The sequence below is a fragment of the Pecten maximus genome, chromosome 1 (assembly GCF_902652985.1).
Source record: "Pecten maximus chromosome 1, xPecMax1.1, whole genome shotgun sequence".
In the NCBI taxonomy this organism is placed as follows: domain Eukaryota; kingdom Metazoa; phylum Mollusca; class Bivalvia; order Pectinida; family Pectinidae; genus Pecten; species Pecten maximus.
The window spans coordinates 50,640,160-50,667,950 of NC_047015.1; the positions used below are offsets into that span (position 1 = coordinate 50,640,160).

At 38.4% G+C, this 27,791-nt stretch overlaps 2 protein-coding genes across 3 annotated transcripts in view; one reads left to right on the plus strand and one right to left on the minus strand.

Annotated features, from left to right (window-relative positions):
* LOC117337179 (stearoyl-CoA desaturase 5-like) overlaps positions 1 to 27,052 on the minus strand; it is a 31,275-nt gene extending 4,223 nt beyond the window's left edge. Inside the window, exons 1-4 of one of the 2 annotated variants that reach the window (XM_033898031.1) lie at positions 26,879 to 27,052; positions 5,428 to 5,675; positions 3,091 to 3,221; positions 1,643 to 1,848 (exon numbers count right to left, since the gene is read on the minus strand). In XM_033898031.1, coding sequence (XP_033753922.1) covers positions 1,643 to 1,848; positions 3,091 to 3,221; positions 5,428 to 5,647 — 557 coding nt within the window. In that variant the 5' untranslated portion in view covers positions 5,648 to 5,675; positions 26,879 to 27,052. Of the gene's footprint in view, positions 1 to 1,642; positions 1,849 to 3,090; positions 3,222 to 5,427; positions 5,676 to 13,037; positions 13,172 to 26,878 lie in introns of those variants that run through there. The other variant, XM_033898039.1, reaches the window with a different exon arrangement.
* Positions 5,746 to 9,220, plus strand: LOC117316443 (collagen alpha-2(IV) chain-like). The gene is made up of 3 exons (XM_033871067.1): positions 5,746 to 5,854; positions 6,473 to 7,522; positions 7,839 to 9,220. The coding sequence occupies exons 1-3, from the start codon at positions 5,746 to 5,748 to the stop codon at positions 9,218 to 9,220; spliced, it is 2,541 nt and encodes an 846-aa protein (XP_033726958.1).
* Positions 27,053 to 27,791: the final 739 nt, after the last annotated feature.

Genomic DNA, 27,791 nt, shown 5'->3' on the forward strand with positions numbered 1-27,791 from the left:
CAACGTCGAAATCAAACCTATCTTCACGGTAACAATGAATGACAACGATTTTAATATCGAAAACTAATGATTTATATTAAACTCATCAATCTAAGTATTCCTATGCAAACCTGATATGTAAAAGAAATCAGGCATTTCAAATTTGATGTTAGCGTGGCGCTGCTAAATATCTAGGTAAAAATGTCAAATATTGCGTATTGCAAATACTAGTAAACTATATCTATGCACAAATGAATTGAAACCTAACGTTTGACCGACTTTCAAGGGATTGTATTTCTTCAATGTCATTACTAATCCTACTACAGTAAAAATAAGTTAATTAAAAAACAAGGTCATAACAACTATCTTGTAATTCAACAATAATATACTTTAAAGGACAATTTATTTGAACTGTCTCGTTTATTTATCAATACTACTACTTTATAGAATGTTTCTTACATTTCTATAAATATATACCATGTCGCCTTGGAATTTACAGATCTGTCATTTAAATGACAAAAGAGGCTCATTAATGATATCGGCCGGGTTCTATATACAAATGTAGTAATATGTTAAACCCCTGAACATCCTTGAACTTTTGAGCAAGTTATGGTAATTCAACGTCTTTGAACAGATTTAAAAACCGCATACACATGTATAATGATGACAGTTTGTATAGTAAAGATGTATATAAATGTAGCCTACACCAAAGATGTTCGATAAAAGATTAACAAAAGCACAGTCAGCCAATTTTCTCACGAAGAAATATTACACCATGTACTTGGTAAACAAAATTGCATATCAACATGTAGTCGGGGAATCACTGTACAGCGGTTATATTTTGGGTTCAATAAACTATTCAAAAATTCTTTTAGCTCGTTTCTTCGAAGAAGGGTGTATTTCAAAACTTTTATGGGAGCAAAGGTTTGGGTTCAATAAACTATGATAAAAAATGAAAATCAAGCATTATTATTTAGAAGCTCGCCTCTTAGAAGAAGAGGGAGAGATGTTGTCACTGTGGTGTTGGTTTTCCTGATTTAAGTTTTTGGTGCAAGTGTTGATCGAGATGAATTAACACATCATTTTATAATCGTACTAGGGTACTGCATGCTATTTGACATCAGGGTCCCTGTGAGGTTCGACTGTTAATTCCTGGAGTCAAACTACGGGATTTTTGGAGGAAAAAAACCCCTCTGCTTTATGACATGTTTTGGACTTCGACACTTTTATGCATTTTGAAGATATCAGAAAATTTTTCGTTATTTATATGAATGATGTCAATTAAAGTTGAGTATCATAAATTAATTCTGTCAAGTACACAATATTAATCTTATTTATTCAATATGCAAAACAATACCAATTTATAAATTTTTATCATTTATTGATAAATATTTGCGAGAAGAGCTATGCTGTTATACAACAGCTCTTGTTATCTATACTATGAAATTTTAATAAAGAATTGGGAGCCATATTCAACCATGCACATTATATTGTAATTATAACTTTTATGAAATGAAGATATAGATATTGAACTGTACAAATTTGAAATGGACAAATCTACTTCTATTTTGTCATTTATTTTGTACTATCGTTTTTGTATTGTTTTTGTGCTATTGTGTTTTGTACTCTTGTTTTATACTATTGTTCGAGAAGATAAACGTACCGTTTCTGTATCATCACAACGGGGTCATCGTACAAGTCTTTGAGACTGATCTGTTTGCCCTTGGCGATGACTTTCGGGTGTTTCTTCACCAACAGCCAGCCGATATGGGAGAAGAAGAATCCTCGTGTGGCGTTGTGAGGGTCAGCATCCGTCTCAGAAAACTTGTGGTGGACTCTATGGTCGCGTACCCAGTCGAAAATGTCGTTCTAAATAGACAAAAACCAGACGTATCCATGTAACCAATTAATGCAAATTATATTTACTGCTTTTCCCATATAGGACTCGCCTCGCTACAAACTTGAAGCTTTCAGGATTTATTTTGTTACTAGATATAGGCTATGGCCGTTCCTCTTAGCTTTCACGTAGTTATATGTTTGCACAGGGGCTTGACATGTTCCAGTGACAAAGAATGAAAAGATATATAATGCCAAGGTCCGGCAACTTTGATCAATCATATTTTTGATCTAAGGTATCGGGCATTGGGGCTACTTTTTCTGGGCCATAGGAACGTGTCAAGGTCCTGTGTATGACTGGTTTCAATGCTACACTTGTTGTATGGTCTATTTCAGATCTAATCTGTAAAATATTTGATTTGCATTCAAATATGCCCGAAATGATGAATGATTCATGTACATCAAACTCAATAGCTGTCACATGTGGCCAAGCAAGATAGCTTCAATACCGAGTGCCGTAGTATGTTAAATTTATAATATGCAACACAAGTGCACTTCTACAGCTAATAGAGCCTTCATCTGATATTGCGGATACAGATAACACGGATTTCGAGTGGATCAATACCTGCACCATTGCACTTCACAGGAGAAGGCAGAAAACAGTTTATTTGGTCTGATAATGGTGACGAAAACGTCAATGTTTTAGATATAGTGTAGAAACACGGTACAAGGACAGTTTATTTGGTCTGATGAGTTGTTTTTAGTGTAGTTTATCTATAATGTTGTTTAGTGTTTGTGTTGTTTATCTATAATGTTGTTTGTGTTGTTTAGTTATAGTTATCTTTCTTGTTGTTTGTGTTGTTTAGTTATAGTTATCTTTCTTGTTGTTTGTGTTGTTTAGTGTTAGTGTTGTTTATCTATATTGTTGTTTGTATTGTTTATCTATATTGTTGTTTATGTTGTTTGTGTTGTTTATCTATATTGTTGTTTGTGTTGTTTATCTATATTGTTGTTTATGCTGTTTAGTGTTAGTTATCTATATTGTTGTTTGCGTTGTTTAGTGTTAGTGTAGTTTATCTATATTGTTGTTTATGTTGTTTATCTATATTGTTGTTTATGTTGTTTATCTATATTGTTGTTTGTGTTGTTTATCTATATTGTTGTTTATGTTGTTTATCTATATTGTTGTTTATGTTTATCTATATTATTGTTTATCTATATTGTTGCTTATGTTGTTTAGTGTTAGTTATCTATATTGTTGTTTGCGTTGTTTACCTGTAAAGCTGCTGACTGAAAGAAGGCCAGGAGGACACGGAGTGGTGTTTTAGCCTTGTAAGACCTATGTGACCAGAGTCTGTGGGCCCCAGCTGTTACCCCGACGGCGGCTAGGAAGTAGTATACTACGGCTGGAAATAGATATCTATATTGTACTGGTTGTCATATACACTGAGGTGATAGCATGATAATAACGTTATTATATATTGTTGCCTCCTCAGGTATATATATACATTGTAGACATGTATCTAGGATACATAAACGAATTGGTTAAAAAGGAAAAAGGAAATTTTTTTTTCCGTGAGGTGGAACCCTGATTTCAACCCCTTAGGTACTCTCCAGTTTCCAAAATCGTTGGCGAGGTGACCTCAATGATTCGTTTTCAGTGAAGTTATAGCTAACTTGGTATTCATAGGTTTCATTGCTAATAATGGAAAATCAATATCTGAGTGCTTAAAACTAACAGCAATACAAGATTAAGAAATACGGAATTGAGTACATGTTATACAAAAATGAAGGATTGTTAAATTACATGGAACAAAACAGCACACACCAGACGTTTGTTGTAACCCCATTTTTATCTACTAGCTCTAAATCCGGGCACTTGTTCGGGATTAAATACGTATTTTATCTGATTGTTTTGAAAGTATCTAATACCTTAAATATTTCCAAATTAGTTAAACATAATAAACAATGCTATATTTTTACATTTGCTTGGGCGATTCTTCAGTTTTCCTAACTTCCCCTTTTGGATTCATTAACCTTTGGCTTCAAGCATAATCACAGAGGAAACTTACTAAGACGCCCCCCCCCCCCCCCCCCCCCCCCCCCCCCCCCCCCCCCCCCCCCCCCCCCTTTTTTTTTTTATTCATTCTAAAAGTTTTAAGTTATTTAGATAGGTACACATGGTACAATCCTTCGTGGTTGCCGTATGTAAACCAATAGTAGTCTAGCATTTCGACTGATTTTTTTTTATTACATATTCAGACCCTTATCTCGTGACTTCGCCCATGTATTATTCTTGCATATATAACTAATGGAATATACCCTGGCGCGATTTTCATTGGCTTTGCCCGGTTAGAATTCCATCGTGACGTTGTAATAGGGACAATAACGTGACGTCAACAAATGACTGCCTCGATTTGATTAAGACATTTGACATTAAAACATTGATGATGATGATTATGATGATGATGATGGTGGTGGTGGTGGTGGTGGTGATGGTGATGGTGATGATGATGATGATGATGTTTCATGTTATACAGTCACGTGGTAATCCATTTTACGAAGATTTCAAACATAAGCAAAATTGCCAACACAAATGAAACGTTTCGCGATATCCCCATCTGAAGGAAAGCGAATACGTTAATATCACTCTCCTGTAGACCGTCTGCCACGTACAGCATATAACTTTAAAAAAAAGTGGATCCCCAGAGATTTTTGGGAAACTAGAACTTAACGACGTGATATATGGAAGGTGCACGTGAGCACATGAGAGATGACATTGGTAATGTTTCCGTATTTGCCACAGTGTTCCTTCTAATGTAAACCCCTCGCCTGTGATCGTCTGTAAATCAATATGCAAGCATTTACACGCCGACTTGGCAGACGATGTTGATGACGTCACACAAACACAGACGAGACTTACAAGTCATCCACCTCTGCAATCCAATCTATCTTAGTTTGTTGGAAATCCTTTATGAACATCCCTAATGTCAGATATAGGCCTGAGATAGATTGGGGTTAATTCCAGGTCTTAGAATAGCGGACAGCTCAAGGTTTGAGTGGGAGGGTGTATCATTGATATTAAGTCAAGGAAATGAATTATCGGTTAATGACCCCCCCTAACACACACACCACACACACACACACACACACACACTCATGCACAAATACTCATGTCAACATCGGCTTCCAAAAAATTCAACCGAACGACATCGCTTAGCCTGTCAGAATAAAGAAAGGTCAGGTTATACGCAAATCAATCCTCAGTGTTCAAGACAAACGCACGAGTCAATCGAGGAAAGAACAGAAATATAAGAGAAAAGACAAGACAGATAAAATGTTGGAAATTGTAGATGTTAGTCTGACTACCAAGCTGCACTACATTATGCTTTATACACTATACTAACAAGCAATGGAATAGCATATGTCTGTTCGTAATTTTTCCATTGTCTTTCAAGATGAAATAATAACAATAGAAAAAAAGGGGAAAACAACCCCCCCCCCCCCCCCCAAAAAAAAAAAAATTTTTTTACAAGAGGTAGAAAGAATCTCCCATACGATCATACACGGGTAAATAGCATTCTTTTCATTCACTAATTGTTTTATACTTACACCACGCCCATGTCAGAGGTTGTGATCCGGGGATTAAAGTCACGGCATACAAAGCAGCAAGATGGAGGATAACAAATATCACAACATTTCTCCAGACAATTTTCATCGGTGGGTTGTCCACATTTGTTTCTTCCAGTTTAGCCACATTGTCAAGGCCAAGTTGATCCACGTCTTCGTCGCACGTGGATTCAGTTTCCGGTTCCGGATTCCTCGGTGCCATTCCTATGACAGTCTGTTACAGCAAATTGCTGTGAATACAAATGAAAATTTCAGCGTTTAGCCAGTATCTAATAAAAGAATCAATTGTGGTTATAATCGATGGAGGAGATGATGCAGCCAGCCAAACACAATTACAATTGCATCTTTCTCAAGACAATTGGTCTCTCTCGCATACTAATCAGGTGTCGTCTGCCTGTGGCCAGAAATTGTATGTTCTTATTTTGACATGGATATATTCACAGGGACTTGGCACCAATCCTTAGTCCATATATATATTTTTTGTATTTTAAACCAAATTTTAACCTTGAACGCTAAAATTTCTATCTCTCCTTACGGAGCTAATACACAATCTCTCCCTGGGTTCCTTTCGCAAGTTAATACACAATCTCTCCCAGGGTTCCTCACACAAGCTAATACACAATCTCTTCCAGGGTTCCTCACACAAGCTAATACACAACATCTCCCAGGATTCCGTGCGCGAGCTAAAACACAATATATCCCATGATTACCTGCGAACGCTAATACACAATCTCTCCCAGGGTTCCTCACACAAGCTAATACACAATATAACCCAGGGTTCCTCACACAAGCTAATACACAATCTCTCTCAGGGTTCGTCACACAAGCTAATACACAATCTCTCTCAGGGTTCCCAACACAAGCTAATACACAATCTCTCCTAGGGTTCCTCACACAATCTTATACACCATCTCTCCCAGGATTCGTCACACAAGCTAATACACAATCTCTCCAAGGATTCCTCCAAAAGCTAAAACACGATATCTCACATGGCTCCTTCCACAAGGTAATACACAATCTCTCTCAGGGTTCCTCACACAAGCTAATACACAATCTCTCCAAGGGTTCCTCACACAAGCTAATACACAATCTCTCCCAGGGTTCATCACACCAGCTAATACACAATCTCTCCCAGGGTTCCTTACACAAGCTAATACACAATCTCTCCCAGGGTTCATCACACCAGCTAATACACAATCTCTCCCAGGGTTCCTCACACAAGCTAATACACAATCTCTCCCAGGGTTCATCACACCAGCTCATACACAATCTCTCCCAGGGTTCATCACACCAGCTAATACCCAATCTCTCCCAGGGTTCATCACACAAGCTAATACACAATCTCTCCCAGGGTTCATCACACCAGCTAATACACAATCTCTCCCAGGGTTCCTCACACAAGCTAATACACAATCTTTCCCAGGGTTCATCACACCAGCTCATACACAATCTCTCCCAGGGTTCATCACACCAGCTAATACACAATCTCTCCCAGGGTTCATCACACCAGCTAATACACAATCTCTCCCAGGGTTCCTCACACAAGCTAATACACAGCATCTCCCAGGGCTCCTCACACCAGCTAATACAAAATATCTCCCAGGGTTCATCACACAAGCTAATACACAATCTCTCCCAGGGTTCATCACACCAGCTAATACCCAATCTCTCCCAGGGTTCATCACACAAGCTAATACACAATCTCTCCCAGGGTTCATCACACCAGCTAATACACAATCTCTCCCAGGGTTCCTCACACAAGCTAATACACAATCTTTCCCAGGGTTCATCACACCAGCTCATACACAATCTCTCCCAGGGTTCATCACACCAGCTAATACCCAATCTCTCCAAGGGTTCGTCACACAAGCTAATACACAACATCTCCCATGGTTCATCACACAAGCTAATACACAATCTCTCCCAGGGTTCCCAACACAAGCTAGTACACCATCTCTCCCAGGGTTCATCACACAAGCTAATACACAATCTCTCCTAGGGTTCCTCACACAAGCTAATACACAATCTCTCCTAGGGTTCTTCACACAAGCTCATCCACAACATCTCCCAGGGTTTCGTACGCGAGCTAATACACAATATATCCCATGATTCCCTGCGAAAGTTAATACACAATCCCTCCCAGGGTTCCTCGCAAGCTAATACGCAATATATCCCAGGGTTCCTCTCATAAGCTAATACACAATATCTCCGAGGGTTCATCACACAAGCTTATACACAATATCTCTCACGGTTCCTTTCGCAAGCTAATACACAATATCTCCCAGGGTTCATCACACAAGCTAATACACAACATCTCCCAGGGTTCCTCACACAAGCTTATACACAATATCTCCCAGGGTTCCTCACACAAGCTAATACACAATCTATCTCAGGGTTCCTCACACAAGCTAATACACCATCTCTCCCAGGGTTCCTCACACAAGCTAATACACAATCTCTCCCAGGGTTCCTCTCACCAGCTAATACACAATATCTCCCAGGGTTCATCACACAAGCTAATACACAATCTCTCCCAGGGTTCCTCACACAAGCTAACACACACTATCTCCCAGGGTTCCTCACACAAGCTAATACACAATCTCTCCCAGGGTTCATCACACAAGCTAATACACAATCTCTCCCAGGGTTCCTCACACCAGCTAATACACAATCTCTCCCAGGGTTCATCACACAAGCTAATACACAATCTCTCCCGGGGTTCCTCACACAAGCTAATACACAATCTCTCCCAGGGTTCCTCACACAAGCTAATACACAATCTATCCCAGGGTTCGTCACACCAGCTAATACACAATCTCTCCCAGGGTTCATCACACAAGCTAATACACAATCTCTCCCAGGGTTCATCACACAAGCTAATACACACTCTCTCCCAGGGTTCCTCACACAAGCTAATACACAATCTCTCCCAGGGTTCATCACACCAGCTAATACACAATCTCTCACAGGGTTCCTCACACAAGCTAATACACAATCTCTCCCAGGGTTCCTCACACAAGCTAATACACAATCTCTCCCAGGATTCATCACACAAGCTAATACACAATCTCTCCCAGGGTTCATCACACAAGCTAATACACAATCTCTCCCAGGGTTCCTCACACCAGCTAATACACAATCTCTCCCAGGGTTCCTCACACACGCTAATACACAATCTCTCCCAGGGTTCATCACACAAGCTAATACACAATCTCTCCCAGGGTTCCTCACACAAGCTAATACACAATCTCTCCCAGGGTTCCTCACACAAGCTAATAGACAATCTCTCCCAGGGTTCATCACACCAGCTAATACACAATCTCTCCCAGGGTTCATCACACAAGCTAATACACAATCTCTCCCAGGGTTCCTCACACAAGCTAATACACAATCTCTCCCAGGGTTCCTTACACAAGCTAATACACAATCTATCCCAGGGTTCCTCACACCAGCTAATACACAATCTCTCCAAGGGTTCATCACACAAGCTAATACACAATCTCTCCCAGGGTTCATCACACAAGCTAATACACAATCTCTCCCAGGGTTCCTCACACAAGCTAATACACAATCTCTTCCAGGGTTCCTCACACCAGCTAATACACAATCTCTCCCAGGGTTCCTCACACACGCTAATACACAATCTCTCCCAGGGTTCCTCACACAAGCTAATACACAATCTCTCCCAGGGTTCCTCACACAAGCTAATACACGATCTCTCACAGGGTTCCTCACACAAGCTAATACACAATCTCTCCCAGGGTTCGTCACATAAGCTAATATACAATCTCTCCCAGGGTTCGTCACACAAGCAAATACACAATATATCCCAGGGTTCGTCACACAAGCTAATACACAACATCTCCCATGGTTCATCACACAAGCTAATACACAATCTCTCCCATGGTTCGTCACACAAGCTAATACACAATCTCTCCCAGGGTTCCCAACACAAGCTAGTACACCATCTCTCCCAGGGTTCATCACACAAGCTAATACACAATCTCTCCTAGGGTTCCTCACACAAGCTAATACACAATCTCTCCTAGGGTTCTTCACACAAGCTCATCCACAACATCTCCCAGGGTTTCGTACGCGAGCTAATACACAATATATCCCATGATTCCCTGCGAAAGTTAATACACAATCCCTCCCAGGGTTCCTCGCAAGCTAATACGCAATATATCCCAGGGTTCCTCTCATAAGCTAATACACAATATCTCCGAGGGTTCATCACACAAGCTTATACACAATATCTCTCACGGTTCCTTTCGCAAGCTAATACACAATATCTCCCAGGGTTCATCACACAAGCTAATACACAACATCTCCCAGGGTTCCTCACACAAGCTTATACACAATATCTCCCAGGGTTCCTCACACAAGCTAATACACAATCTCTCCCAGGGTTCCTCACACAAGCTAACACACACTATCTCCCAGGGTTCCTCACACAAGCCAATACACAATCTCTCCCAGGGTTCATCACACAAGCTAATACACAATCTCTCCCAGGGTTCCTCACACCAGCTAATACACAATCTCTCCCAGGGTTCATCACACAAGCTAATACACAATCTCTCCCGGGGTTCCTCACACAAGCTAATACACAATCTCTCCCAGGGTTCCTCACACAAGCTAATACACAATCTATCCCAGGGTTCCTCACACCAGCTAATACACAATCTCTCCCAGGGTTCATCACACCAGCTAATACACAATCTCTCCCAGGGTTCCTCACACACGCTAATACACAATCTCTCCCAGGGTTCCTCACACAAGCTAATACACAATCTCTCCCAGGGTTCCTCACACAAGCTAATACACAATATCTCCCAGGGTTCATCACACAAGCTAATACACAATCTCTCCCAGGGTTCATCACACCAGCTAATACACAATCTCTCCCAGGGTTCATCACACAAGCTAATACACAATCTCTCCCAGGGTTCCTCACACAAGCTAATACACAATCTCTCCCAGGGTTCCTCACACAAGCCAATACACAATCTATCCCAGGGTTCCTCACACAAGCTAATACACAATCTCTCCCAGGGTTCATCACACAAGCTAATACACAATCTCTCCCAGGGTTCATCACACAAGCTAATACACAATCTCTCCCAGGGTTCCTCACACAAGCTAATACACAATCTCTCCCAGGGTTCCTCACACCAGCTAATACACAATCTCTCCCAGGGTTCCTCACACACGCTAATACACAATCTCTCCCAGGGTTCCTCACACAAGCTAATACACAATCTCTCCCAGGGTTCCTCACACAAGCTAATACACAATATCTCCCAGGGTTCCTCACACAAGCTAATACACAATCTCTCCCAGGATTCCTCACACAAGCTAATACACAATCTCTCCCAGGATTCCTCACACAAGCTAATACACAATCTCTCCCAGGGTTCATCACACAAGCTAATACACCATCTCTCACCGGGTCCTTACGCAACCTTATACACAAGAACGCCGGGAGTGATGTAATCGTTCAACATCATCTACAAAGCACGATTCAATCCAACATAACGTTGGAATAACAGTGCAGATTTTATTAATGTTGTTTTATAACGAAATGTATATACTTTTGGGGACAAAAAACCGAAACCAGATCTATGTAACGAAATCAGAGAAACGGTTCTCGAGTATCCGGTGTTTCACCTCCCGGTGGTCATTAGTCTAATACTCTATTATACGGATATCTTATTATGATCCATAATCAATGACGAACACATGCTATTTTGCTGTCTATTTTTTTCTTTTGTATGAAACTAATCAGCATGTAATCCCTTTGTTGTCATGGTAATGGACTGTCTACGAACTCGCCTATACTGCTAGTCTGTTTAGTAGTACATAGGTCTGGGGTTTGTTTAGTGAACTGAAATCTAAGTAAGATAATAGATATTTTATTACCGAGTTTCCGTTCCATCAATCATTTATTGGATCTGACCTTCTGAAAGCACCTCAGCTTAGACGGACGCGCAATAATTGATATCTCGCGTCTAACAGTATTTTGTATCAACAGAATGTTGGTTTATGTAATTGTGTGTGGGAAGAATGGTGTTTTGTTCATCGCGTTTCTGCCGTTTTGGTATACCAATCTTATAATCTTATTGTCATTGATTACAATATTTATATCAAAGAAGAATGGTGTTTTGTTCATCGCGTTTCTGCCGTTTTGGTATACCAATCTTATAATCTTATTGTCATTGATTACAATATTTATATCAAAATCATCTACACATACCTGAAACAGCCAGAGAAAGAAATAAAAATATTAAGTTAAGGATATATGCTACCTTTCTGTGGTATTGCATAGCGACTCAATACAGAAGAGTTCCACGCTCGAAGCAGATGATGCATCATTGACGAACGGCTAATTGACCTTGATTGATTGATTATTTGATTATGTGAAAGTAATGAGATGTCATAATTCAACACATCAAATTGTTTTCAGGGGAGATAGCTCTAACATGAATATAATTCTTAAAACTCATATGTACAAACCCAATCATGTATAAGTCCTATGTGTGTCATATATGAAGACGCTTATCATAAATACAAAAGAAGACATTGTATATATCAATATATAATAAAGATTCGTGATTACGTACAGGCTCAAATATAACGCAAGTTTTCTACGTAAGGTAGCATACACCCTTAAATAGTATACGTCTGTCAACGATCAGGTTTATCGATCGATATCTGCCCTTGATTTCAAGTGTTTTCAAACGAATTTAAAAAACGTGAATGCCGTTTCAATAAAACGCGTGCAAGTGTGCAAATTTTATCCACCTGTATACAAATATCAGAGGCCTCTACATATATGTGTATCATTTTTAGAAATTCTCAACGTCCTCTTTAGAGTTCGATGCATATATTATAGCCTTTCATGAAGTAAAATGGAGGTTTAATTCACATACTTCCGAATGTGTCAATTTTACTTTAAAAATCAATTATAACTGAATTAATTAGAATATAAATCACTTTATCAATATAGAATAGAACCGGTTGAATGGTTTTAACAAATGTGTTCAACGAAGTTTACAATCCCATACTACATGTATATAATACAGCCAGTTGGAAATATGGCTGTAATTAATTTTATTCAAATTCTGCCCTCAAAAAGTGAGAATTATAAGAGTCCGACATTTAAACTCAATTATAAGCTCAAAATGCAATTCTAAAATCGCCGCAGTACGTGTATATACATGACTGTGTACAGAAACTTCGAGAAAATGAAACTCATGCTTTTACTTGATTCCTTTAAGATTTTGAATTTTCTTAACGTTCGAATTTTAAAAAGTCACATTTATGTATATATATATATTTACACACAATACCATCCATTTGTTGGTTTTAGTCCAATTAAAGATCAATTAAACTCACCAAATAATCACAGCTTCATATAACATCAACTAATACAAAAAACGGATTGAACAGCAAAATATCCGTATCGACCTAGCACACAAACATCGACATTACCACACACTGCACTGCATGTAGCAGCGGTCGATTTCACGATGACGTCGTCGAAATGTATTCGCAATGACAAATCTGATCATCTCGTATCTTTCACTTACCTTATGTCTGAACAATCTGACATCCCGTTATGTGAAATCCTACGTTTTATACAAGTGTTTGTTTAAGGTCTAGTCTACCCGACGTTTCGGTAGGTAGATGTGTATTCGCCCCGACATGAGCCGTTATATGGTAACGCCGTGTTAGACACTGCCAGGAGACACAACTACACTTGCTAGACACACGTGTAGCTCTTAATAGCATGGGAAAGCCGTAACTGCAGTTCCCTTATATGGAGTGGTCATTTCTTGCCATGGTTACATGGCATTGGAAAATTGTGAAACAAAAAATGAAGAAAAGAAAAAAAAATATATATTTAAATATATGAACTTATTGAAGATCTATTTAAGTTGTTTTTTTTAACTGGGAATGTGAAGCACGTTAAATTCTTTGTTTTTGGGGGTAATCGTATGCACTCCGTTTCATTAATTATAATAAAAAAAAAAAACCAAAAAAACAATTCGTATTATATTTTAATTAAGCTCAAAATTCACACAATCTATGTAATAAAATAACACCACATACAACGGAAATGAAATAACCATCACATTTAACAGAAAAAACCGCCGGAAATTAAGTGATCACCATATGTATACCGGAAAAGACCGTCTCAAATACCGGAAATGGAATTATCACCACATATACCGGAAATGAAGTGATCACCACATATACCGGAAGTGAAGTGATCACCACATATACCGGAAGTGAAGTGATCACCACATATACCGGAAATGAAGTGATCACCACATATACCGGAAATGAAGTGATCACCACAAATACCGGAAGTGAAGTGATCACCACATATACCGGAAGTGAAGTGATTACCACATATATCGGAAATTAAATGATCATCATTTATACCGGAAATTGTAGTGATCAACACATATACCGGAAGTGAAATGATCACCACATCAACAGGACATGACCGCCACACATATCGGTAATGAACTTAACACCACATATAACGAAAGTGACCACCACATCTATCGGAAAAGAAATGATCACCACCTATACAGGAAAAGATCGCCATATATACCGGGAATGAAATGACTGCAACAATATCGTAAATGAAATGACCACCTTATATACCGGAAATGAAGTGACAACTACAAAAACCTGAAATGAAATGATCACCACAAAAACCGGAAATGACCGTCACAAAAATCGGGAAGGAAATGACCACAAAAATACCGGAAAAGAAATTACCACCACATTTAACGGCAATGAAGTGACCGCCAAAAATTCCAGAAATGATATGACCATCAAATACACTGGAAGGAAAAAAACCCTCTACATACTCTGGAAATGAAATGACCACCACATATAGAGGAATCGACCACCATATACTGCCGGAAGTGAAATGACAACCATATAGTACCGGAAGTGGAATAACAACCAGATAGAACCGGAAATTGAATGACAGTCATATAGTATACCGGAAGTGGAACGACAACCATATAGTACCGGAAGTGGAATGGCAATCATATTGTACCGGAAACGAAATGTCCACCAAAATACCGGAAACGAATCAACCACTTCATAACGAATTAACCATCCTGTATACAGTAATGGAAGTGACCATCACAGATACAGTAATGGAAGTGACCATCACATATACAGTAATGGAAGTGACCATCACATATATACAGTAATGGAAGTGACCATCATATATACAGTAATGGAAGTGACCATCACATATACAGTAATGGAAGTGACCATCACATATACAGTAATGGAAGTGACCATCACATATATACAGTAATGGAAGTGACCATCATATATACAGTAATGGAAGTGACCATCACATATACAGTAATGGAAGTGACCATCACATATACAGTAATGGAAGTGACCAATCACATATATACAGTAATGGAAGTGACCATCACATATACAGTAATGAAGTGACCATCACATATACAGTAATGGAAGTGACCATCACATAAACAGTAATGGAAGTGACCATCACATATACAGTGATGGAAGTGACCATCACATATATACAGTAATGGAAGTGACCATCACATATATACAGTAATGGAAGTGACCAATCACATATATACAGTAACGGAAGTGACCATCACATATACAGTAACGGAAGTGACCATCACATGTACAGTAATGGAAGTGACCATCACATCAACAGTAATGGAAGTGACCATCACATCAACAGTAATGGAAGTGACCATCACATATACAGTAATGGAAGTGACCATCACATCAACAGTAATGGAAGTGACCATCACATATACAAGAATGGAAGTGACCATCACATCAACAGTAATGGAAGTGACCATCACATATACAGTAATGGAAGTGACCATCACATATACAAGAATGGAAGTGACCATCACATATACAAGAATGGAAGTGACCAATCACATATACAGTAATGGAAGTGACCATCACATCAACAGTAATGGAAGTGACCATCACATATACAAGAATGGAAGTGACCATCACATCAACAGTAATGGAAGTGACCATCACATATACAGTAATGGAAGTGACCACCACATATACAGGAATGGAAGTGACCATCACATATATACAGTAATGGAAGTGACCATCACATATACAAGAATGGAAGTGACCAATCACATATACAGTAATGGAAGTGACCATCACATATACAGTAATGGAAGTGACCATCACATATACAGTAATGGAAGTGACCATCACATATACAGTAATGGAAGTGACCATCACATAACCATTAATGGAAGTGACCATCACATATACAGTAATGGAAGTGACCATCACATATACAGTAATGGAAGTGACCATCACATATACAGTAATGGAAGTGACCATCACATATACAGTAATGGAAGTGACCATCACATATACAGTAATGGAAGTGACCATCACACATATACAGTAATGGAAGTGACCATCACATATACAAGAATGGAAGTGACCATCACATCAACAGTAATGGAAGTGACCATCACATATATACAGTAATGGAAGTGACCATCACATATACAGTAATGGAAGTGACCATCACATATACACAGTAATGGAAGTGACCAATCACATATATACAGTAATGGAAGTGACCATCACATATACAGTAACGGAAGTGACCATCACATATACAGTAATGGAAGTGACCATCACATATACAAGAATGGAAGTGACCATCACATCAACAGTAATGGAAGTGACCATCACATATACAGTAATGGAAGTGACCATCACATATACAGTAATTGAAGTGACCATCACATATATACAGTAATGGAAGTGACCATCATATATACAGTAATGGAAGTGACCATCACATATACAGTAATGGAAGTGACCATCACATATACAGTAATGGAAGTGACCATCACATATATACAGTAATGGAAGTGACCATCATATATACAGTAATGGAAGTGACCATCACATATACAGTAATGGAAGTGACCATCACATATACAGTAATGGAAGTGACCAATCACATATATACAGTAATGGAAGTGACCATCACATATACAGTAATGAAGTGACCATCACATATACAGTAATGGAAGTGACCATCACATAAACAGTAATGGAAGTGACCATCACATATACAGTGATGGAAGTGACCATCACATATATACAGTAATGGAAGTGACCATCACATATATACAGTAATGGAAGTGACCAATCACATATATACAGTAACGGAAGTGACCATCACATATACAGTAACGGAAGTGACCATCACATGTACAGTAATGGAAGTGACCATCACATCAACAGTAATGGAAGTGACCATCACATCAACAGTAATGGAAGTGACCATCACATATACAGTAATGGAAGTGACCATCACATCAACAGTAATGGAAGTGACCATCACATATACAAGAATGGAAGTGACCATCACATCAACAGTAATGGAAGTGACCATCACATATACAGTAATGGAAGTGACCATCACATATACAAGAATGGAAGTGACCATCACATATACAAGAATGGAAGTGACCAATCACATATACAGTAATGGAAGTGACCATCACATCAACAGTAATGGAAGTGACCATCACATATACAAGAATGGAAGTGACCATCACATCAACAGTAATGGAAGTGACCATCACATATACAGTAATGGAAGTGACCACCACATATACAGGAATGGAAGTGACCATCACATATATACAGTAATGGAAGTGACCATCACATATACAAGAATGGAAGTGACCAATCACATATACAGTAATGGAAGTGACCATCACATATACAGTAATGGAAGTGACCATCACATATACAGTAATGGAAGTGACCATCACATATACAAGAATGGAAGTGACCATCACATATACAGTAATGGAAGTGACCATCACATATACAGTAATGGAAGTGACCATCACATATACAGTAATGGAAGTGACCATCACATATACAGTAATGGAAGTGACCATCACATATACAGTAATGGAAGTGACCATCACATATACAGTAATGGAAGTGACCATCACACATATACAGTAATGGAAGTGACCATCACATATACAAGAATGGAAGTGACCATCACATCAACAGTAATGGAAGTGACCATCACATATATACAGTAATGGAAGTGACCATCACATATACAGTAATGGAAGTGACCATCACATATATACAGTAATGGAAGTGACCAATCACATATATGCAGTAATGGAAGTGACCATCACATATACAGTAACGGAAGTGACCATCACATATACAGTAATGGAAGTGACCATCACATATACAAGAATGGAAGTGACCATCACATCAACAGTAATGGAAGTGACCATCACATATACAGTAATGGAAGTGACCATCACATATACAGTAATTGAAGTGACCATCACATGTACAGTAATGGAAGTGACCATCACATATACAAGAATGGAAGTGACCATCACATCAACAGTAATGGAAGTGACCATCACATATACAGTAATGGAAGTGACCATCACATATACAGGAATGGAAGTGACCATCACATATAAACAGTAATGGAAGTGACCATCACATATATACAGTAATGGAAGTGACCAATCACATATATACAGTAATGGAAGTGACCATCACATATACAGTAACGGAAGTGACCATCACATATACAGTAATGGAAGTGACCATCACATATACAAGAATGGAAGTGACCATCACATATACAGTAATGGAAGTGACCATCACATATACAGTAATGGAAGTGACCATCACATATACAGTAATTGAAGTGACCATCACATGTACAGTAATGGAAGTGACCATCACATATACAAAAATGGAAGTGACCATCACATCAACAGTAATGGAAGTGACCATCACATATACAGTAATGGAAGTGACCATCACATATATACAGTAATGGAAGTGACCATCACATATACAGTAATGGAAGTGACCATCACATATACAGCTATGGAAGTGACCATCACATATACAGTGATGGAAGTGACCATCACATATACAGTAATGGAAGTGACCATCACATATATAGTAATGGAAGTGACCATCACATATACAGTAATGGAAGTGACCATCACATATACAGTAACGGAAGTGACCATCACATCAACAGTAATGGAAGTGACCATCACATATACAAGAATGGAAGTGACCATCACATATACAGTAATGGAAGTGACCATCACATATACAGTAATGGAAGTGACCACCACATATACAGGAATGGAAGTGACCATCACATATATACAGTAATGGAAGTGACCATCACATATACAAGAATGGAAGTGACCAATCACATATACAGTAATGGAAGTGACCATCACATATACAGTAATGGAAGTGACCATCACATATACAGTAATGGAAGTGACCATCACATATACAAGAATGGAAGTGACCATCACATATACAGTAATGGAAGTGACCATCACATAAACAGTAATGGAAGTGACCATCACATATACAGTAATGGAAGTGACCATCACATATACAAGAATGGAAGTGACCATCACATATACAGTAATGGAAGTGACCATCACATAAACAGTAATGGAAGTGACCATCACATATACAGTAATGGAAGTGACCATCACATATACAGTAATGGAAGTGACCATCACATATACAGTAATGGAAGTGACCATCACATATACAGTAACGGAAGTGACCATCACATATACAGTAACGGAAGTGACCACCACATATACAAGAATGGAAGTGACCATCACATATACAGTGATGGAAGTGACACCACATATACAGTAATGGAAGTGACCATCACATGTACAGTAATGGAAGTGACCATCACATATACAGTGATGGAAGTGACCATCACATATACAGTGATGAAAGTGACCATCACATATACAGTAATGGAAGTGACCATCACATATACCGTAATGGAAGTGACCATTACATATATACAGTAATGGAAATAACCATCACCATCACATACAGTAACGGAAGTGACCACCACATATACAAGAATAGAAGTGACCATCACATATACAGTGATGGAAATGACCATCACATATACAGTAATGGAAGTGACCATCACATATACAGTGATGGAAATGACCATCACATATACAGTAATGGAAGTGACCATCACATATACAGTAATGGAAGTGACCATCACTTATACAGTAATGGAAGTGACCATCACATACAGTAACGGAAGTAACCATCACATATATACAGGACATGAAATGGACACCACATATATCAGAAATATACTGACCACCACCTATCTAACTGGAATGAAATTACTCCACGTGTAATGAAGTGACAACTATGGCGTTTCGATTCCATCATATGATTAAATTAAGTGTGCATCCATTTACATGGTAATTAAATACATAGTTGATTAGCATGCACCTTAATTCCGTTTTATTTATACGTGGAGTTTGACCCTTATATATCCTTTCCATACTTGTTCTGTATAGTTGTCGTTTTGTCAGCGAATTCGTCAATCGATATATATATATATATATATTGTACTACAGTTTACATCAATCTATATATAGATTCGCGTGACGACCGTCCTTCAAGTACATGCATCTATGAGTACTCGAAGCGCATGTGATGCGTAATTTTAGTAATGCCGTCTTTTTATAGTAATTGTGTCAAAGTGGCGTCATCTTCTGATGGGAATTCCCAGAATATTTCGTGTACTGGAAACTATCATTGCGTCAGACATTAGCGTGCATACACGTACTTGTAAATATTTTGTTGTTTCCGAGGATTGTTCTATGCAGTCCTCTTTCTGCGGGATAATTGTTAGTGGTTTATAAATAAACAATCCTTTAAACCTACTACAATTAAATTACATGTTCAGATTTTATTTTTAACGAAACTTCTTCAAAAACTGACATCGTACTGCTTTCCATGTTTTAAATGTAATCCGATTATCTTCATTTAATCACTGGTTGTGTGTAGGATGTTGAAGCTTATATAGAAACAGTGTTATCATTAGGACACACAAGCGATGCTGTTAATATCAATCAATCAATCAATCATATTTTATTAAAGTGTCACATGTCAATACAATCATAATAAAACAGCATTTGAGACTTAGCATAAAATTGATATCGACATCCAGCCAATTTTGGCTTATGAGACACTATTAGAACATTATCTATATACACTATTAAATAAATATATAATATCATACAATATATCAATACGAATCAGAAATCATAATAGACAAACTAAAAGTACAAAGATCTAGTTCTTAAAAGAGTCATTATCGGTTTTAAAATATAACTGCATACGCACATATATGGACGGAATGTATAAATAATTAAAAATGATAGCAACTATATTATGACTAGTACTTGTTTGAAAATACACTTGTACCAAAGCCAGTGATGGGAGAAGCACGAGAGTGGTTGAGCCTATCCCTACCGACAAGTCGCACAAATCCCATCACTGAATACTCTTTCAGAGTGACAGGTTAGATATGGTATAAATATCAACATCTCTATCATTTATGTACATGCTAATACTATCATCATAAAATTTATAAATTTATACATAAGATATATGTGGATATCATTATGACTAAAAAAACATAGACAGCATAAAATAATTATAAAATGTGTCTTAACTATATCAATTTTATGAATTAAAAGGCTATTAACAGACACGGAAAATAAGAAACAGATATTAAATAAATTGCATAAGCGTTCTTCTTCTACGTAACATTAAAAATACAGTTTTGGCAAGTAAAAATTGGACATCTGAATTTGTCATTAATAAATTAAACTTTCCAATATGATCACAATTTTTAAAATTTACATCACTATGTTCCATTTGATTAAAAAGATTAACTCTTAAGTCACTATATGTATTACAGACACACAAAAAATGCATTTCGTTTTCGACTACATCCTCACAGAACGGACAATATCTCTCGTTTAATGGAGTAGGAGGTCTATTGTAGCGACCAGTCTCTACCATTAATGGTGCACTACCACATCTCACCTTGGTTAGCGCGCTTCGGTAAGCTCTAGGCATGTAAATGTTCACATATTGCTCGGTTATTCGGTCTTTCTTATAAATCCTGTAAGTCCGTAATTTATTTCCATTAGGGTTGCCACGGTCATTCCACATCTGGCCAAACCACTCACTTTCGTCTTTATGTCTAATTTTAGATTTGATCATGTTCATGATTTGTTTCGTGGGTTTGGCTCCAGATCCTACGATGTCTTGGGAATCATATTTGCGGCTAAGCCGAAGTGCCCGCGAATCCCAGGAAGTTCCTCTCCGCTTGGACCACAAATGAATTTTATTGAGTAAACGATCACTATTAACAGAGTTAACTCGACAGTATAGACGAAATACTTCGATGTGTTGCTTACTTTGCGTAGATAACCATCCCATGTCTCCAATCATGCCGACGTTAGAGGTGTTCTTGGATGCACCCATAAAAACTCTCATAGCGCGATTTTGGACATTGTTTATCTCTTTTCTTTGGGGCTGTCCCCAAATACCGGAACAGTAAAGAAGGACAGGCTCAACAAGACTCTCATATAACTTTGTGAATACTGAATAAGTCATTCCACCGGCACTATAAAACTTAGAGATGAGGAGACCGAGGGCTCGGCTTGCGGATTTAGACAGTTCTTTCACCGCGATGTTCATATCGGCGTAATCGTCGAACCAGAGTCCTAAGTATTTATAACGGTCTTTACGTTCAAGAGAGTGTCCATTACAGGTGAACGAAAACTGAGTAGCAGGTATACTTTTATGTCTAAAATGCATGACTTTAGTCTTTCCAGCGTTAACAGAAAGGCGCCATCGAGAACACCAAGATGAGACAATGTTCAGAAGGGATTGGAGACCCTCTTCTGATGACGTCATTAACACAATGTCGTCGGCGTAAAAGAGACAGCTAAGCAAGACACCATCGATGTCAATACCAAATTCTGAAGCGTTAAGTTCCTCAATCAAGTCATTAATGTAAATTGCAAAGAGTGTTGGGGAGGCTAAACAACCTTGTTTTACCCCACGTGACACAGATAGCCAATCAGTGTGTAGGTTGTTGACGCGCACGCAGCAAGAAACACCATCATAAAGAGCAAAAACAGCCTTGAAAATCTCACCTTTTATTCCAGTCTGTAGAAGTTTATACCATAAACAGTCTCTGACGACCGTATCAAAGGCTTTGCGTAGGTCTATAAAGCATGAATAGGTCGACTGTTTAGCGTTGATGCGATTTTTCACGACGCTGTATAGCGAATACACGTGGTCCTGACAACTTCTATCCTTCCTAAAACCATTCTGCGCGTCGTGTAGGATATTATTTTCCTCTAGCCAGGAAGAAAGACGACGGTTGAGGATATCGCAATAAACTTTACAAGGAACGGACAATAGGGTTATACCTCGGTAAGACAAAGGGTCCATAGGATCGGTACTATTTGGTTTGACAAGAGGGTTGATGATACCCTGCTTCCATTTATCAGGGACGATTCCATGGTCGAAACAATAGCTGATCAATGAGAACATGATATCCACGCAGGCGTCGTTTTTTAACACTTCCGCCGGAATACCGTCGACTCCAGCCGCCTTACCTACTTTGGTACGACATATTGCGTCCAGCACCTCCTGTCGTTGTATAGGTGCGTTGAGGTTTGATACATCCTGGTTGTTGTTTAATGGCACTGTATTATTTGTAACACGACCCTTCACCATCTCAAGGTGATCATCATCGTACGTTGTAGCTTCTACGTCGTTTGGCGCGTATAGACTTTCGTAGTCTGTTCGCCAACGTTCCAGAACATCGTGTGTGTTACTAATGATGTTTCCGTCGTCATCTTTAACAAATAGAGGTATATGTGAAGTTCTGTGATTAGCGATTCCTATATTCCCGATATCCTTCCAAAAATCCCTTGAGTTAGGTTGCTCTAATTTATCATGTAGATCATTCACTTGTTTTGCCTGAAACTGACGTTTGACTTTCCTGTGTAACTTATCGAATTCTTTCCGTTCTGTACAAAACAATTGCTTCAAACGGCGTTTTTGAGATTTATTAGTATCTATACATCTAAGCCAAGCACGCTCCTTGGTAGCAACGGAGTTCCATTTACTCTTCAACTCATCGTTCCAATATGGTTTTGTAGTCGGTTTTACGGAAGAGTCGATGTTGGTTTTCGCGTGGACTCTCATACCGGCATTGTCCATATTAAGATGTAAAAAGTCAACAAAATCGTCATATGCAGAATTAACATCTGCTCTATTGCTTAAATGGTTTTCCAGGCGTTCAATAGTTGCGTTTATATTGGGTAGGTATTGGTGTCCGAGTAGGAAGTCATTTGGAACTTTTTTGGCGTTATATCGGGTGCCAGAAGTCACGCTACCACCAATCTCGTGATTACACTGCATATTGGAAATATTAACATTCACGGGAAGTAGCAGAGCGCATTCCAATAGAGAGTGATCCGGGTATGACATAGCTGGAATACCGTCAATGCTCTCAATCACTGCAGACATAGTCCTGACTTTAAAGTCCGTAACGAATTGCAGCTGATCGTGCGGTACAATCATATAATCGACTACCGATCTTCCCCTGGCGGATATACATGTGAAGTTATTATCATCGTCATTATAACGGCCGTTCAGAATACACATGTTTGAATCAATACAGAAGTCAACAAAATGATCACCATAAGAGTTTAAAGTAGTATCTATGGAATGTCTGTGTTGAACACGGTCAACGCCTTCGATATAATCGGATAGGTCACCAGTTCTAGCATTGAAATCTCCAAAAATAAACACGTGACCTTCATTTTGGTACATGTGTACTTGATGTAAAAGTTCTGAATAGGCAATGCAGGGATCATGTGAATGAGTTGAGTTTTCAGGGGGGAAGTAACACACACACAGGCAGATGGTAAAATCGTCAGACTTAGATCTCATTTTTATCCAATAAACATCGTCTTTGTCTTTATTTAGATCAGATACAACGAAATAGTTCAGTATAGATGTTTTCAGAAGGAATCCTACCCCTCCAGAACCGCGTTTGGCGCGCGTATGAATGTTAGCTCTGTTGTGACCAAAGAAACTATACCCATCAACGGCTATTTGTTCGTTGTTCGTTAAAAACGTTTCACACAATGCAATAACGTCGAGATTAAAGTGTTGAATAACTGTACCTCTAAACCGAGAGTTATCATTTTCATGCCTGGACCAACCGTTTACGTTCCAACCACCTAGTCGAAGACTGGCCTAACGGCGCTCAAAGCGGTTTTGACCTTGCGTAGTGTGATTATCACGCTGATGATGACGTCGACCTTGACGTTGGTCATTACGCCTGTCATTAGAAAAACCATGATTGCGATTATCGCGAGGTACGTCACGAGCGGGCGAGTGTCTGCGCCGTACGGTCCTCCATCCATCCGACTCGCTATGCATGTTACGTGTGTCGTCACGCTCCGGTTCCTTTACCTTTACTAGTCTGTTACCATACACCTTGTAGTCGTGTTGTTTACCAATTTCGCGCAAAACAGTGTGTAAAGAGCGCTGGGTATCCAACTCACTTTTAGACATGTCATTGTCAATATATACACTTGAGTAATCGCGAGATTGTTTCAAAGTGTTCTTTTTCTTCATTACTGTTTGTTTTTGAGTTAATGTCTCGATAGTAGCAATTACTACCCCTGGTTTGTCACCTCTACGTTGTTTACGTTCAGCCTGTACAATGTTTATGTTTGGTAGCCGGAGGCCGTCTCTAATCATCGCATTCACTTTTTGTTTTGTGAACTCGGGTCCTCCCTCACCCTTTTCCTGTTGGAGCTCCTTTAGGTTTCTGATGACTATGTTGGTTTTCCTATTGATATTTTCTGTGTCACCTGATGAATTAATTCTGTTGTTGATAACTCCATGGACATCGGTGTGTAGATCTTTTATTTTATCGTTCATGTCCTGTTTCACTTTGTTTATTTCTGTGTTTACATAGGAGGTCAAATTCTGTTTAGCTGTTTGAAGTTTTTTGTCGATCTTGGTGTCAATAATTTGTGAAAGTTTATCAGTCAAATTATCTTCTAAAGCTACCATTCTATCACTTAAGCTGCCATGAATGGTGTTGAGGCGTGTTGTTAATTGTTGTATCAGGTGCCTGAGTTCGGCCATATCGGAGTTCGAGTGTTGTGTGGGGGTGGGTAGGGAACACTCTGAGTCATTACAGTTCTTTTGCTTTTTATTCTCATTGTCAATAGTGTGTCTGTTATCGGCACCGGCTTTACGTTTTCTTGTGTCAGGGGTTTCTGAACCTTTCGTATCTGTGGTTACATTCTCAGAAGTCGTAGCGACAGGGGTAATGTTACCGACCGCCATTACCTCACTTACATACATTGCCGCAGCCTGGTTGTTCAAAGGGTCTGTACTGACCTGTTGATCCATAACAAACGCAGTTCGATGCGGTAATATGTACCACAAGAATAGTATCACTGCGGAAACAGTTCAAATTGTTCAAATCAGTGTAAATTAAGAGGAAACTCACCAAAAAAACACAATGAAGTTGAGCTGAATTCAAAACACAGTCATTCAGTAGCAGGGGCGACAACCGTTACTTGAATATCCCTAATGTTAAAACTCATTTGGATTTTTCCCCTTTTCATGGTGTATATTATATTTGATGTTTGATTTTGATGACAACACGACAATTTTCAATTCAAGATGAATTATCAATATTATAAAGATCTAATAATGGATAGAATGGACATCTTATCAATGAAATACCAAAGAAATATTAAAGCTTTTAATTATAATTTCGTAATCAATATTTATTCATGTAGATACAGACATTTACTGACACGCGTACTTACTTATATACGTAATAACCTATACATGTACGTGTTAAATTTTATGACATCATATTTCGACTTCGACTTAAAGGTTGGGATTCGAGGTTTTGAGTTTGACAATTTTCGACCCCACTCTCTTGATATATGAATTCGCCTGTGTTATCCATTATAATACGATGTTTTAATTGTCAAAATAATTGGGCCCACATCGGGGCAATGACTTTACAAGGAGAGATTACATATTAGCCGATATGCAAATAGTTACCAGGCTCATAACTATTATATTAAATTCATCGGTAAGGATAGGTAAAGGATGCCCGGTAATATATACAGGGCCCGTAAGTTTTGTTTCCCATTAAAATGAGACTACATCGACAGCATAGATAACATATCTATATTTTACTATGCATTATATATATACATATAATTACATTAAACAACAAGCATGCATATGTGGTATCAACGGGGTTTTCCGGCGTCGTCTGCTCATCAAGAAACAACACAATTAAAGCACAATATTATCGCCGAACCATAATTTACTAATGATTTAAATACATTTTCCGTTAGTTTATATATTGTAGAACAATGAAAATGTAGTACATATATACCTTCGTGTGAGTTAAGATGTAGGTAAACTGAATACTGTCCGGAACTTGCTGTAGATAACAGCGACTAAGAAGCCTCCTCTTCCTCGTACAACCACGTGGACTTGTTTACTACCGGTGGTGTGAGCGAGTTCGGCACCGCGTGTTCGTGAATCAGATGATGTGACGAGCCGAATTTAAATGATAATTCAACCAATCAGAACGTCGGAAATATTTCGTCATTCTTATTTTTTTCATAAATGGTCAGCTTGGCTACGTGTTATTTTAGTGTCTGATATTCAAGGTCAGGGCAAACAGATATATTTAGTCGATGTGAAACACATGTGTGTCAAAGGTCAAAAGGTTATACACATATTTTACAGTTCAACGATTTTAATCACTTACCGAAGACGAAAATAACACTAACTTGTTACTTGTCATCGAGCTTTCCTGTTAGGTTTGGGAGCCTCTCTGAGCAATTTGGTACACATCATGTATTTTAACTTTAAATATCGATATTACTCTCATTTTATATCATATATATCTATAAAGAGATGGCAGTTATTTGTTGATTATCAACATTGTTTACGCAATTCAAAAATTCTTCAGCTATCAGTATATATATGCCGAGTAAACAAAATCAATCAATAAAAATTGTTGCTCTGAACTAAGAACAATAACATATTTACATACTGATTAATTATCTATAGAAACCTATATATAAATATGAGATAATTATATTGTATAGTACAAGCCTATATATGTGGTATCGTGTCACGAAGTGACCCGGCGTGACACTCCTCCATAGCATGGCACTATTTAAAATTATCACATACATGTACAATCCAAAGTACTTCTGAGGATTGATGTTTCCCGTTTTGGTTATGAATAACGTTTGTGACAATTACGCCTTAATAAATAAATAAAACATATTCGT